The sequence below is a fragment of the Strix uralensis genome, chromosome 2 (genome assembly GCF_047716275.1).
Source record: "Strix uralensis isolate ZFMK-TIS-50842 chromosome 2, bStrUra1, whole genome shotgun sequence".
Lineage (NCBI taxonomy): Eukaryota > Metazoa > Chordata > Aves > Strigiformes > Strigidae > Strix > Strix uralensis.
The window spans coordinates 126,314,552-126,330,703 of NC_133973.1; the positions used below are offsets into that span (position 1 = coordinate 126,314,552).

At 44.7% G+C, this 16,152-nt stretch overlaps 1 protein-coding gene across 7 annotated transcripts in view; it reads left to right on the forward strand.

Annotated features, from left to right (window-relative positions):
* The window catches only part of MTMR2 (myotubularin related protein 2), a 64,087-nt gene that overhangs the window by 45,532 nt on the left and 2,403 nt on the right, over window positions 1–16,152 (forward strand). For all 7 annotated transcript variants that reach the window (XM_074860216.1, XM_074860218.1, XM_074860221.1 and 4 more), the window contains 7 exons: window positions 5,747–5,896; window positions 6,717–6,905; window positions 9,268–9,453; window positions 10,337–10,543; window positions 12,115–12,207; window positions 13,800–13,913; window positions 15,321–15,497. In XM_074860216.1, the coding sequence (XP_074716317.1) occupies window positions 5,747–5,896; window positions 6,717–6,905; window positions 9,268–9,453; window positions 10,337–10,543; window positions 12,115–12,207; window positions 13,800–13,913; window positions 15,321–15,497 (1,116 nt within the window). The remainder of the gene's footprint in view (window positions 1–5,746; window positions 5,897–6,716; window positions 6,906–9,267; window positions 9,454–10,336; window positions 10,544–12,114; window positions 12,208–13,799; window positions 13,914–15,320; window positions 15,498–16,152) is intronic.

Genomic DNA, 16,152 nt, shown 5'->3' on the forward strand with positions numbered 1-16,152 from the left:
TTCTGGTCACACGAGGTAGCACTGTTGTGTGTAAAGCATGTCACAAATGAGACATTGCTGCAACTTGTACTACTTTTGTTATGACCTGCTTCTGTATCATTTTTGAACGGACAGGAAGAACTTATCCTATCTGCTTTTATGTCAAGAAACCAAACTGATGTTCATATGCTGAAGCCCCTGGTCATTTGCTTACGTTAGCATCTGCAACAATTAATCCAAACCAGGATATTTTGCAGCCATGGCCTATCTGAATTTTACCCATGATGGGCCACAGTCATTCCAGATCACGCAATCCATCTGTTCCAGTAGCTTATCTCCAAAAGTGACCAACACCAGCTGCTGAAGAAGAGGTGAACCATACTGCAGTAGATGTTTTTGTTGTGATCTGGCCAGGAGGAGAATTTCATCTCTTTCATTAGATTGATTTAGGTCCTGCAGCATGAAGCTTTATGTCCCCTCCAAAACTTTTAGGTATTTCGGTCTGTTTATTTAATTTCAGCATTTATAACTATAGATGTTCAGTTTATCTGTGTGTATGTCTTAGCCTTTTTTCTTAATCCAACCAGGTTCTGTTAAAGAAATAACAAATACTACAGTAAATCAGGATTATGTCCTGAAATGGCAGCAGGGATTCGTTAACAGTGAAACAAAACTGGCATCATCAAATCAGATAATGGGATTACCTGTCTCTGACTGTATGAATTGTGATCAGAAATAGACAAGCAGGACATATGCACTATCTGCAGGACCTTTTGGAATTGGTTTAAAAACTGTAAGAGAAGCACTGGCCCAGGGCATAAGCAGCCCAGCAGTATGGCCAGGCGTGAACTTGGTATATCTTAGGTGGGGTCAGTCATTTGCCTGTGGGAGCAGGGACAGAGAGAGGGAGCAAAGTAAAAGTAGAAGTCAACTACCAGGCATCCAGAAAAGACTTTTCTGGATCCATAGTAGCATCTGTGTCTATACTGTAGACATGGCAAGTTTGTGTGTGGTATGATTTATGTATTACAATTTTTTTTCAGATTAATATAAGTGTGTTGATATGATAGAGACTGTAGCAATTAGGAAAGATATTCAATAAACCCCTGACTTCTCTGTTAGCATTCTTGGGAAAGATGGAAATATGTAACTTATTAAAAAATCTGTGATGGTGTAAAACTATGGGGAGTAATAAACAACCTGTAGAGAACAAAAGGAAGTCAGAGAGGTTTGGGACTTGGTCGGTAAATGGAATCACATGTGGCAAATGAAATTTAAAACTGAAATTGCTCCCTGATTTTTATTACATGCGGGCTGGCAGAGTATAAAACAGAATTGCAAAGTGAATAAGACTCAGTTGAAACTGAAAGGCCTTGAGATGCCTTTGGACCAACTTAAAGCTTTCATTTTGCTTAATAAGGTGGGGAGCATTTGGAAAATATTACAAGGGGTTGTGAAGCTGGAAGTGTGTGATGTCTCCCTACAGAAGTCATGCTTGTGTAATCCTATGCTCTGGTCATATGTACCAGGGAGCCACAGTATAGGGCTGTGGTTGTAGCTTTCAGAGAAAACATACAGAAATGAATAATCCAGAAGAGGAGCTGACCTATTTTGAGGATAAAAGAAGTGCCCAGCATTAGTATACAAGCAGGGTGGGAAGGGTAGAGCATGAGAACAACATCCTATGGAGGATTGTTGGGTGTAACTTAAGGGAGTAAAAGGAGACTTGAACTGTTAAATGTCCCATGGTTTAACTGAGGTCCTGCTTGTGCTAGGTATGTCTCTACTGTAAAACAAATCACAGCTTTCTTGTGCTAAGTGGACATGGCCTGCGCTGAGTTCATAGCAGAAGGACCAGCTTGGCCCTGGCAGCTGTATCCTATGTCAGTGTAGGGATGCGCCTGACCTAACGTGCTCAGTCTCTTGGTATCTCATGGCTCAAACCAAATTTGAGACACACACTGCTGGTGTGTAACTCAGGTCCCTGCCTGCCTTACCCACTGCAGCTCAGGGTGTACCTGTGTGGCTAAGCTCGGAGTTGGTCTTCTGGATCCTATAGAGAGATGTGTAACTCCAGCAAGGAAATTTTTTTTTCCTGTCAGTGAAAGATCCTCATGCGCTTAAGCTTAAACATGTGCTTTGCACGGTGGTGGTTTCAGTGCCATGCTGGTGTGTCTTCAACAGTTTTTCCCTGCAGACAAACTCCATCTTCTGCAACGTGCGTAGGGCAAGTAGTAACTGAGCACAGGTCATTAAAGTAAGACATGAATGACTATCCAGAGGGAAACAAGTCTGGTTTGTGTGTGGAGACAACACAAAGGCTCCATCTCTATGGTTAGATGATACAGTTGTAAGGAGTCTTCCCAAGCGCTGGGACACCTTCATCGCAAGCTCCAGGCGTAGCTTCAGTCCAGGCTGTTACCATCCCTCTTTTGAGTGAGTGCGTTTGAGCATCTTTAGCCATGCATGAAGATACTCTTCCAGCAAGATGTATGCAGATTGAGGGTATGAAGCAATTATTTACTGGCTAACCCACAAAAAAGATAGCTGAGATTTAACTAACTACTAGGTTGAGCATTAGTACTCACCACCTCAGAGCAGGCATCTGAAGAGACTTTCCTGGCCAGGCCAGCACCAGTGAGAGGAGAAGTATTAGCCTCTGCACCTCCCTCAGTTGGGTTGTTGTTGCCATCTTTCACCAGTAATGTCAACATCAGCACACAGATGACCCAGCTGTTGACCCTCACCCAATGACTGCCTACTAAACCTGCAGTTTTTCCTTTTGGATTTTATACCATTTCATGATGATGTTTTCCCTCTTGAAACCTTGGGCTGCCAGTGATCCCCATCTCAACAATCCTCTTCCTCTGTCTTCAGTTTTACATTTCTTGCCTTTCTCTATATTTTCACACAGCTCTTTTGCATGGCTTTGCAGTGCCCTTGGCAGTCTGAGCTGCAGGGGTGCAGCTGGGCCACATCAGAGCTGGGATTTGAAGAGGCAGTCAGGCCCTTGGGGAGTAGAGAAGGGGGAGGGCTGCAAGGCCAGCTCACCTGCTCCCAAACCCGGGCACAGTTCAGAGGCTGATGCAAGGCAAGGGTCTCCAGCAGGCAGTTCAGACAAACCGCCCTGTTTTGAGGATAAACAAGTTTAATAGGATCTACTAGCAGCGTTAGTTTACCTGGAGAAGACAGACTTTGTACACCAGTCAGGGCAGCAAGCTTTGGTCACTAATGTGGGCACCCGGCAGCCACATTCCCTAGTAGCTTCAGGACGATCATGCTGCTCTTAGCAGCGGCTCCCAGAGCCGGTCCTGAGCCTGCAGAGGCTTCTTGAGTTACATCTGCAACAGTTTGGGTTGGTTTGATAGCAGGCTTTTGGGTGCTTACAACTTACCAGGAAGCAGTGAAATGCATCTTATATGAGGAAATACCAATGTGCTTTTTATCATGTTTAGCTTTTTCTATTGATTCCAGCTGGAGAAAGTGCAAATCTGAAGGAGCATGAATAAATGCAGAAGCTACACTGCATCACGGCAAACCTCCTGGGAAGATGCAAATTCAACTTCTCTTCTAGCCCACTTATTTCTATTTGCTTCAAGTCCTTAGAGAAAGTCACAGTCTGAATCCAAAACCTTCTTAGGGTGGTGCTGATTCAGGGCCCCTGTGCCAGGGGAAAGCAGTCATTCCCCATGATTCAAAGGAAACTTGAATGCTGACACACAGCCTCTTTTCTTTCTCAGGGGGGGATTTTCCTGGTCTGGGCTATCGCACAGGAAAGATTTCATTCAATTTTGTCAGGGTGACAGCTGAAAGACTTATAGCTTTGGAGGTGTTGGTTCTGGACTGAGCAGTGTGTGCTGAAGCCGTTCTGCCCAGCACTGTGAAGAGGGTGCTTTGCAGTGCCAGTGACTGCTTGATCTTCTTAGGGAGCACTGATAGAATTGCAGGGTAGAACAAAAAGGAGAGTTTCTGCCCTGTAACTGCTTGTCAGCTCCCATTTTCCTTGCCAAGAGTGTGCCAACAGTATAGTTTTAATTCAGATTTGGGGGAGGTGAAATCTCCAAGTGTTGCTGGTGGATCCATTGCAGTGCAGTCATGTACTTATCAGTACAGGACTGAGAACAATTAGTCATTTGCCATTAGTTCACTTCCAGATAGTAACCAGTTTGATCACAGCTTGACAAACAGCTTAAGAGCAAGACTCTTGCTATTCCCTGGTTGACAGCAGAGCTGGTGGACCCAGGAGATTCCATCCTTGCTGTGTACAGCAGGTAGACCTCCGAGCATGTTTTACCTATCAGTAAGCTTGGACTGTGTATACACACTGTTTGATGCCCATTCCTGCCACTTCTTTGACTTCAGGCAGTGCCAAAAATAGCTTTCCTTTAGGGTTTTGGGGTACTCATGATTCCTGTCAGCTCTGTTGATTCCTTGTAGTAACATTTCCTTCCCAGGGAAGGCCACAGCACCAGGGGTGATTCACAAGCAGGGTGTGACCAGTATTAGACAGAAGATCTGCCCTCTCTTCAGATTTCTAACCATGACCTGTTTTGACAGCATGACTCACTGCTGTGACCGGCAACTGGCTGCAGTCTGTGGGCCAACCATAATTACCACAGCTTGTCTGACTTGTGTGAGATTTGTCATTTATTTCCTGTGGGAGCCGCGACAGTGGTAATCAGTGTTCCACCACCCTCCTTAAAATGAAGTACTGTTTATTAGAACAGAAGCATGAGTTGTTTTAAGAGCTGATGCTCCTCTAAAACAGACTCTGTGCTTAACAGCCTGGCCATGTTCACCACAGTAGATGTGTCTTCCCCCCCCCCACAGAGATGCTTTGTGTCGGTGCTCACCCCTGCTGCAGCAAGTGTCTGTTTAAATTTCTCCTTACAGGCATGCAGTAGCAACCACACCGTTTTGATTTGTTAACTCCCAGTGTCAGCCAAACTAAGTCCGCAGGTTGTCAGGATCATCCCTGTTGTGCTTCGGGTGTTACCTGGAGGCTATCACCTGGGAACCTGTTGAGTTACTTCCCCATCAGGGCATGCTGAGCTTGGTGATACACGTGTGTGTGTAGATCCCCTGCTCTCCCAGCCCAAGTCAGATTAGTAGGACCAGAGAGCTTAGTCTGAGTGGAACGTGGGAGTTGCACATCACTGTCCAGATAGCATATAGTCACGCAGCCAGAGACGTACAGTTAGTAGGTTTCTGGTGTTTTTAGAGGATTGGACAGCTGTGCCACAAACACTGAACAAGACCCAAGCCGGATTGATTCTTTTGGGGTGTTTTACTGCCTGTTCTCCCTTCTGTCTTCCCCTCCATCCTGTCTGGTAACTCCACTTTCCATCCCCAGTTTCTACCCACCACGTTTGAGCTAAGTGCTGAGAGAGGAGTGAGGACTGTCAGTCACCTGTTCTGTCCTGCTCCTGGCTCTCCTGTAAGCACCATGATGAGACTGGGAGGTATGTTAAAGATGCTCTCAGGGGGATCACCTGTGTTGCTACATCTGTAGCTTCCACAGTTCCTTGGCCGTAGGTGAGCCTGCCTGCAGTCTTCTAGTTCTCCTGTTCTTCAGCAATGTGATACAAAACATGTGCCTCTCTGGGAAGAGGCCTGAAATGCAAGTTACCAAGATAATGCAGTCCCAGGCTCCAGCCCTAAATGTCCTTCATTAACAAAAGCTACCTTGAATTTCAGGTCAGGGAATTTGATTGTGCTGAGGTCCCAGAACAACTCATTTGCTAACCTTCTGTTTTTTCCTCTTTAGGGAATTCCCAATGAAAGCTGGAGGTTGACCAAGATTAATGAGCGCTATGAGCTGTGTGATACATACCCTGCCATTCTAGCTGTGCCTGTAAACATTCCTGATGAAGAATTAAAGAGAGTAGCATCCTTCAGATCAAGAGGACGCCTACCAGTGAGTGTGACAAAAGAAGCCACTTTGATGTGGTTCTGTTACATACCTTTGGGCCATAAATAATACCAAGATCAGGCTGAGTGGATTCCAGGGAGCAAATAAATGGTCAATGGATAATAAAAGTGACAGCAACATGTTTGAGGAGTTAGAAAGCAACATTATCTGCTGGAACTGCAGTTGTGAAAGAGATGTAGACTAAACCAAAATGAGAAGATAAGATAACTTAGCACAACCCAGACCAAATCTTAGTTGAGTTCCTGGGAAACACAAAGCAGCCCTGTTTGGTTGTTTACAATTGTCTGGCCTACTCTGACTTTCAGGATAGAGAAATACTTAGTGATACTCTTGACGAAAATGCTTAGTAAATGAAATTAAGACACCACACATCATTATGATGATTATTTTAGCAGTAACTGAGAATGTACTGTTTTACTTCTCAAGTCTATAGAAAATTAAATCTGTTCCTACAGTGTTTAACTTTTACATGGTGTAACGTAGAGTAAGACATAGCCCAATGACTGCAGAGCAAGAAAGTGTGTTTGTGACTCACACAAAAACAATAAGTCTGCATCATATTTAAAAGTAAGACTTAAACCTATTCAGTCACCTCTTGTTTGTTCAAACTTTGGGAATGACATGAGAATGAATGAGTAAGGACTGAAGAGTTCTTTCTTTCAATAAGTCGTGATGTAATAGAATCCAGCCTTCTGGAACCAGCTAATACATGACAGGATCCCAGAGCAAGCCATTACAGGTAAAACACTTCACTGGTTTAGTGAATCCCATTTTTCCTTCATTTTCTTCTCATTTATTTTCAAAGGTATTGTCGTGGATTCACCCAGAAAGTCAAGCAACGATCACTCGCTGTAGCCAGCCAATGGTGGGAGTGAGTGGCAAGCGAAGCAAGGAAGATGAAAAGTACCTTCAAGCCATCATGGATTCTAATGCTCAGTCCCATAAAATCTTCATATTTGATGCAAGGCCTAGTGTGAATGCCGTAGCTAATAAGGTCAGGTGCTTCTTCCTCTGTCTAAAGCTGGGAATGTAGTAATTTAGAGCACATTTCCCACCACCATTTCAAATTATTTCTGAGGATCACAAAGGGTTTTCCACTGTGAATGGAATCATATGCAATGATCTGATTCTGTAGACAGACTTTTACACCTGCACTGGTATCCACAAGATATCAGTGTGACTACTAAAGGTCCATTTGGATTAATCTACAATGGGAAATGAGATTGGAAGGGGGGGTGGAAATCAAAGTAGTACTGAGGTTGAACTCTAGCAAACTCTGGATCTTGTGTATGGCCATTTTTCACTTCACATAGTTGAAAGACTGCTTCCTCTGTGTCAGAACTCTCCCTGTTAACCCTGGTGGGAGCAGAGGATACTCAGGACGTCTGAAGATCAGGCATCGTGATCTTTAATTTCAAAATACAATTTAATTTCAAAATATAATATGGGTATCTTTAATGTCTAGGAATGTTGCTGTGTTCTTCCTGCTGTTACAGAATCATAGAATAGTTTGGATTGGAAGGGACCTTTAAATGTCATCTAGTCTAACATCCCTGCAATGAGCAGGAACATCTTCAACTTGATCAGGTTGCTCAGAGCCCCGTCCAACGTGACCTTGAATGTTTCCAGGGGTGGGGCATCTACCACCTCTCTGGGCAACCTGTACCAGTGTTTCACCACTCTCATTGCAAAAAATTTCTTCCTTATATTTAGTCTGAATCTACCCTCTTTTAATTTAAAACCATTACCCCTTGTTCTATTGCAACAGCCCTACTAAAAAGTCTGTCCCCATCTTTCTTATAAAGTCCCCCTAAAGTACTGAAAGGCCACAGTAAGGTCTCCCTGGAGCCTTCTCTTCTCCAGGCACTCTCAGCCTGTCTTCATAGGAGAGCTGTTCCATTCCTCTGATCATTTTTGTAGCTCTCCTCTGGACCCACTCCAGCAGCTCCATGTCTTTCCTGGGCTGAAGACTCCAGAGCTGGACACAGTACTCCAGGTGGGATCTCACCAGAGCAAAGGGGCAGAATCACCTCCCTCGACCTGCTGGCCACACTTCTTTTGATGCAGCCCAGGATACAGTTGGCTTTCTGGGCTTCATTGTCGGCTCATATCCAGCTTTTCATCATCAGTATCCCCAAGTCCTTCTCTGTAGGGCTGCTCTCAGTCCCTTCATCCCCCAGCCTGTATTGTTACTGGGGTTGCCTCAACCCAGGTGTAGGACTTTGCACTTGGCCTTGTTGAAGCTCATGAGGTTCACTCAGGCCCAATTCTCGAGCTTGTCCAGGTCCCTCTGGATGGCATCCTGTCCCTCAGGCATGTCAACTGCACCACTCAGCTTGGTGACATCTGCAAACTTGCTGCAGATGCACTTGATCCCACTGTCCATGTCATTAATGAAGATATTAAACAGTACTGGTCCCAATACAGAACCCTGAAGGACACTGCTTGTCACCAGTCTCCATCTGGACATTGAGCTGTTGACCACTACCCTCTGGATGCAACCATCCAACCAATTCCTCATCCACAGAACAGTTCACCCATCAAATCCATATTTCTCCCATTTAGAGAAGGATGTTGTGGGGTACTATGTCAAAGGCCTTACAGAAGTCCAGATAGACGACATCCATAGCTCTTCCCTTGTCCACTGATGTAGTCACTCCATCACAGAAGGCCACTAGGTTGGTCAGGCAGGACTTGGCCTTGGTGAAGCCATGCAGCCTGTCTCAAATCACCTCCCTGTCCTCCTTGTGCCTTAGCATAGCTTCATGGAGTATCTGTTCCATGATCTTTGTTCCATGATCTTCCCAGGCACAGAGGTGAGGCCAACAGGTTGGTCATTCCCAAGTCCTCCTCCTTTCTACCCTTTTTAAAATTATGTCTCAAGCCATCACTCTAAGCTCTGCTTTAATGTTAAAATTGCTTTGTTGCACTAAAAGTGATTTTTTTTTTCTTTTTTTTTAAATCTGCCTTTCTCACTACTTAGGAAAGGCAATTAGTGTGTGGGATATTCTCCTCTGTAATAGTATGGTAAATTTGTAAATGACAGAATAGTGAATCTAATGAGCTAGCAACTTGAATGGGAATAAATGATAATTACAGAGGAAGAGAAGGCTTGTAATGCGATATTCTGTGGTAAAAATGATAGCATTCATTAACTATTGCAGGAAAGAAACACAAAGTGTGTACGTGCACATGTTTGTTCCTAATTGTAAGATAAATCAAATGTTTTCTGCCTGCTTTAGATAGCATAATCACTGTGGTATTTTCTCAGCTGATATTTGCTCAGGACAAACAATTGGGATAAAGTATAAAATATGTTTTTGCTTAATGAATTGTATGTGGATTTTGTTCTTCAGGCTAAAGGAGGGGGCTATGAGAGTGAGGATGCCTATCAGAATGCAGAATTAGTGTTCCTGGACATTCACAATATTCATGTTATGAGAGAGTCACTGAGAAAACTGAAAGAAATTGTGTATCCCAATATCGAGGAGACTCACTGGCTGTCTAATTTAGAGTCAACTCACTGGCTGGAGCATATTAAGGTATGCATGTCTACATCCACTGGATGTGGCTGAGTAACCACAAGTCCGTACCAGTCTGTTCACTGGGAAATGTAGCTAACACCAGAGCTAACACCAGTGCTGGATTTTTCAATTCATGAGAAATTTAAAGACTTACAATTTCTTTTTCAATTTATAAACAAATGAAACCACACTTTCACAGAATAGGGAATTTTGAGGCAATGGGAAAAGGGACAAGAGAGGGGCTTGAAATACTGAAAGATGGTGTTTTGGAAGTGAAGCGTGTTCCTGGGTAATGTGTGACTATGAAAGCCCTGGTGAGAGCACAGGAGTCACAGAGTTTCCAATCTCTTGACTCGGGGATCCTTGACATCCTGACATTACTACTGCCTGGTCCAGACCAGCAAATGTTGGGAGTTCATGCTATCAGCCTTTCAGGAATCCAAGCAGAGTCAGAATGAGTGGGGCAAAATTCTTCAGATGTTGATTTTCAAATTAAGCTCTTTCTCTCCTAAAAATGCCCAGGTTACATTGTTGACTTGCTAACGCAGATGGGGTAGATCTGCTCCTGGGGCAGTTGCAAGGCAATGGCCATTTTGTGTTCATGTTGCAGACACAGAATGCTCTTGCATTTAAATCCTGAACTGTCCAAGGACTGAGCTTAATGCAAGGGTTCTTCTAGAGTTGTGCTTACACCACAATTTAGGTGTGTTGTCATCTTGCTGAAACAAAAAATGTGTTCACCAATTTACTGTCCTAGTTATAAAGGAGTTGGAACTGATTTACCATTCTCCTTGTGGCAGACAGAGCCCTTGGTTTGTCCTGTGTTATCAATAGACATTTTTCATTTATAGTTTCTGTTCCAAAGAGATTTTGTAACTTTTTTTTTTTTTCCTTGTCCTAGCTTATTCTCGCTGGAGCCCTTCGAATTGCTGACAAGGTGGAGTCGGGGAAGACATCTGTGGTGGTACACTGCAGTGATGGCTGGGACCGGACAGCCCAGCTCACCTCTCTCTCTCTGCTCATGTTAGATGGCTACTACCGAACTATCAGGGGCTTTGAAGTGCTAGTGGAGAAGGAGTGGCTGAGCTTCGGCCACAGATTTCAGCTGGTGAGTCACTAGCCCTTGGAAGGCACTGAACAGAAAGTTATTGCCCACCTTGAAGGATTTCAAAGGAGTTTAGCCTTTCCTGTGAGAAGTCTCCCTGCTGAACTCGCAGAAGAAAGGTGAATGCTGCTGCTATTGTTTTCTGCCTATAATTCCAGTCATCTCTTAACCTCCCTGGAGACAGTATTGGTCAGATACAAGGAACAGGTGGTATTAAATCTCTCAGTTGCCTGACTGATAGGTTGTCTTCCCATGCTTAGGCTTAAACTAACAGTGTGCTTTGGGTTTGGGACAAGCATTTCTGCTGGGAGTTGGCAGAGACCACTGGGGTATTTTTTGTCTTTCTTTCCAGCTCAGTCCATTTTCTGAGACTGCTTGGACACCATCATCTAACAAATGCCTTGGTATTGGAGAGGCTGGAGAATTTGGTTATGGCCTTGACTTCACATTTTCTTCAGGCGCATTTTATTTTTGGGGAGGCTTTTAATTGTTTAGGTAAAAGAACAGCAGTTTGAGATTGGACCAAGAGTAGCTCGTGGTTGTGTCCCTAGAGTTGGCAGAGAGGCAGCTTTGTGGACTCGTAACACAGCAGTTTGTTACCATTTGCACTGATGGGAATTGAGAGAGCCTTTCAGTAGTATCCTTTCAGGTTTTGTTCCTGTTGCGTTTTGCTCACAGATGTTCTCTTGCGGTTGTTGAATTTTGGTAAGGGCTAGAACAGGGTCTGTTCACAGCACGTGCGATGGTGCATAGTCAGATGCACTGAGGAAGGTGGGGTAACTGAGGCACTAAGCAACTGAGGTTCTGCTGCAAAAAAACTGTTATCTGGTGTTTGAACGACGAGTATTTTAGCTTCCCTGTCTATACAAAGAAGATAATTATACTGATTTCCTTTGGTCAGGGGACAACAGTATTACAGAAGAGGTAGGGATCTCTGTTACTTACATGTTCTTGTTCTGTCTGTATGGTACTTAGGGTTCCTGGGTAATATATAACCACTAACATACTATACTAATTATATGGAATCAGGCCTCGCCTGTCTTGGCCACATAGCACGGTCAGGGTTGGAGGCCTACTTCTGGGGATACTTTCTTCACTGCCTCTCTTGAGGTGGCAGGAGATGAGCTGGGTTAGTGTTTGTACAGCACTTGGAAGCTGCGAGGTGTTGTGTGATGGTTATCGCCACATGCTGTGCTTGTAGGTAGTGTTTAGATCTATCACACTGTACTACTGAAGTAGCCAGGACAACAGCTGCAACTGAAGCAAAAAGCATTCTCATTTTTTTTCCTCTGAACTTTAGCTATTAACTGAAGTCAGTGCCAGCATAGCATCTGGAGCCTCTACTCAAACAACTCTTGTTTTAATTTAGCATGAAAATATCCCCGTAAAGAAATTTCACTTCAAAGACGAAGGGAGTAGCTGTTCTTTACTCACTGATAGGGACAAAGCAAAATCAAGATGCATTGGAACCTTCTTAAAGCTGTTGATAAAGGCTTGGGTGACTGAGGGGAGACCCCAGCAGTTTCCCCACGAAGCCCTGTGCGACTCATGTTCTTTGTCCTGCTCTGTTTCAGAGAGTTGGCCATGGAGATAAGAATCACGCAGACGCGGATCGCTCTCCTGTCTTCCTCCAGTTCATCGACTGTGTCTGGCAAATGACAAGACAGGTAAATTGCTAGGTGGCACACATATCCGCAGAGCCAGTGTGCCAAGATGTGGCACAGTGTCTGGCCACAGGAATAATTTCCAAGCTGACCTGCACAGGCTCTCCTTCCTGGGTTCCTACTCTTGTTTTCACTCTGGCAACAAGTTTCCTGGGAGTCTGTTTAGCAAAGAGCCTGAATGCACAAGTGCCCAGGAAGGCCACGATGTCGGCTTGCATCAGATTAGCTAGTTAGTGGATGCTGCTTACCTACGTGCTGCTATAATAGATGTGAGCTTGTGAGAAGCAGCTTGTCTCACCCTGAAAGAGGGGACAGCTGCCTCACTTTTACCATGGACAGGAACAGACAGCCCAGCCATCCTCAGTAGCCCACTGTGCCGTCAGAAGCGTAACTGACTTGAGCTGCTAATGTAAGTCTCTAGCGTGGTGGGTGCAGGCAGATCCCTGTTGCCTCTACTCAAGATGATCCTGTAACCAAACCTGCAGCAAGACATGCATTTGCTCATTTTAACTTCTTCTGAAGACAAATACACTGCTCCTGATTCATACACAATGTACAGAGCTGAGTTCCTCACTTGAGACCAGGCATGGCAGAGGTACAGTTCAGGAGAGATTCCCTATGCTTGGGAAGTTTTTTCCCAGGTATTTGTAACCTGGAAGGTTTTTTGTTTCTGTTGTGACACCAAATGTGTCACATGGCAAATGTCAGCCATGGACAGGCAGTTCACTGAAAAAATTAGGCTCATCATGGATTAAAACAGGTGAAATGGAAAAGAAGGGTGTCACTATTTATGAAGCTGTACCAGATCCAAGCAGAGAAAGAGGGAGGCTTTACCATCATCAGAAGTCACTTATATCATGCTCTCCTTGGATTGCTCTGACAAGCAACATCCTGACCTGCAGCTGGTGAGGTCAGGGTGTTGCAGCCAGGGAAAAGAAGAGTGGTTTGTGAGGGAGGAAGGCTTCCCACTCTCCATCACCCCAGCATGTCTTTGCAGTTCACTGCATGTATTCTCCACCCTTTGTGGAGCATCAGTTCTCCCTGTCTTGGGTCCAATTGTTTCTGCATGGAACAGCAACAGCAAACACAGCCCCTACCCAGACACCTGTTCCTCCTGCTGACCGGTGTTGCAGGATGCCTCCCTGCTGTTCCCTTTGGGAAGTGCTGTGTTACACACAGAGGTTATTTCTATTTGGCCCTGGGAAACTTTCATTTCTTTTTATGCATTATTTCACATGTGCTTCAGCCTTTTGTTCGCAGTCTCGTTGTATGATCTGTCACGAGGGGCAGGCACAGCAGAGCAAGCTTCAACTTGAAGCAGCACAGAGTGTGTATAAACAGCAATCAAACCTTTCAGACCTCTGGCTTTTGCTCAAAATTCCTCTCTGCACATGTAAAGCAGCTTTCCAAGAGAGCAACTCTTGCTTCTGGACGGAGCAAATATGATCCTGAATGTCCAGCTAGGCAGGGAACAGGGAACTGGTTTAGAAGTCAAGAAGAGAGGCCAACTCTTTACCAAGAACACAAAGTGGGAGAAAGTTTATTTGTGATTCCTGTTCTAAAATCCCATCCTAATTACCTGGTTCTGTCTGAAGTTTCCTACAGCATTTGAGTTCAATGAGTACTTCCTGATAACCATCCTGGATCACCTGTACAGCTGTTTGTTTGGGACCTTCCTGTGCAGCAGTGAGCAGCAGAGAGTGAAGGAGGTAAGACATCTTCTCTACAAGGTGAAGGCCTGTGATTGCTTTAGCTGGCCAGATACTGCTAGAGAAATGTTTCAGCACTCAAAAATAGTGGTAGATGCAGGTGTGGGTAATGCCAAGGCCCCTTCTTAACAACTGGGACACGGGGTATTTTCCTCTGCGCAAACTGGTGTCTGTTGGAGACTTTACATTTCAGAGCAATGCCATGCCCCTCTGGACAGCCCCACTGCTTTCAGCATGGCTTTCAGCTGCTCACTGGTGGCTGAATAGCTCCTGGAGTCTCCTAGGTCGTTCGAAATGCAGTTTTTCTTTGAACTTCAGTTTAATGTAACCTTCTCTGTCAAAAATGGTACATTTTTGTCCTCCCCTTTCCTTGAAGTGGTCCCTTTAGGTTCCTTTTAATTACCAGGTGTGCATTGTCATTCTGCACACATAGGTTTCATCAAGTAACTGGTCTCAACTTGTGTTCTTGCTGTGCTTGCATTTTTCTGGGAGAGGACAGAGCTGCTAGTATTAGGAAGGACATGCCTCTAGGTCCTGCCACAAGCCAGCTCTGCCCTGCAGTCTGGTGGAGGTTTGTTTGCCAAGGGAGGAGCATATAGACATGTACATTCAGACCCAGTCTGGAATCAGAAGGAAAAGCAGTGGCAGTCACCTACCTGAAGATGAAGCATTTTGTCACCAAAAGGTTGCAGCCTAACATCACAGAGGTACATTGAGGACAGTGCTGTGTGGACCTGATGCGATTGTATTTGGTAGCACATCAGGTAAAAAACAAAAATTAAAAAAAAAATACTGTAGTACAGAAGTGGTAGCATTGTGCTGTAATGAAATCAGGGCCCCTGTTTCTCTAGAGTCCACAGTGATTGAATAATTGTAATTTCCAGAGAAGAAAAACCTGCGTGCTGTTTGCATGTGCATTTTGGTTTTTTTTTTTTAAGGCCTCAGCCTAGTGAAGTACTTAATCTAGAAAGCACTTTCAACACTGGTTTCACTGGGACTATTCACAGCCCTAATTATTCCACTAGATCAGGACCTAAGTCAAATGTTTTCTTTTTTTCTTTGCAATTAAATACTCCAGCAAGTCCTCCAGGAGCACTTTAAAGAGGTGAAGTTTAACTAAAACATTGAGAGTTCACATGCCAGTGTCCCCTTGCTGTGCTGATGGCGATTCCTGGTCCGTCTTGGCAGCTGGGTGGGTAAGAGGGGATGGGTGTGCCTGCCTGCATCCATGTGCTTCGATTACAATAACCACATCAAAAGAATGTTGTGGGGTTTTTTTTGTTTAAGCTACAAAAAGCCAACCATCTCTGTATTAATGACAGGTATATGTATGTGCTGTTGTACTTGGTAGATAAATTCTGGGATTCGTATGAGAAATAAAGCCGCCTCCACCCGCTTCTTTTACAGAGCCTTCCAAAAAAGACGGTATCACTTTGGTCTTACATCAACAGCCAACTGGAAGACTTTACTAACCCCTTGTACGTGAGCTACTCCAACCACGTCCTGTATCCCGTGGCCAGCATGCGCCACCTCGAGCTCTGGGTCGGCTACTACATCCGCTGGAACCCCAGGATGAAACCGCAGGTACGTCTCCTCCAAGGATCCTTTTATTTCCCTCTCTGCTAGTACTAATACTGTCAATTTGGAGTTCAAGACCTTTGAAGCACAAGAAGTAATGTACAAAATCAAGCTGCCACTGCTTATATCGTAAAAAAAAAGCAGCCTAAATGCAAATGGAAGCAATGAAAGAGCACCTGCAGCTGGCTGGTGCAGGTGCTCAGCTGGAGGTTGCTGCCTTGTGAAATCTGCAGGAGCTGAAGATTCTCAGCAATGTGGAACATTTCTCACTTAGAATATGGGGAGAATCATCTGAATTCTCTCTTCTTTACAAAAGAGCCTAAAAACCTAAGACATTTTTGGATGTGGGATTCTAGATCTGAGCTTTGGGGCTGTATTTAGGTGACCAGCAATAGGAACGTGCTGCTTGCTTTGGCTGCCTGAGGCACAGGGGTCTGACTGCAACCCCGTACACTCCTGAACCCTGCCAGCAGGAAGCTGGCTTGCCCAGGGCAGGCACCTGAGACAAGCAGTCTGAACATGGCCCTAAATGCTGAAATCAGTTTTCAGTAGGGAGGGACAAAATCTTCTGGATTGCCTCAGTCCGTGTCCAACTGCAGTGAACAGAGTTTTGCAAACCTGGGCCATTAGATACAGGAACCTATCAAATGCTTTGCAGTAC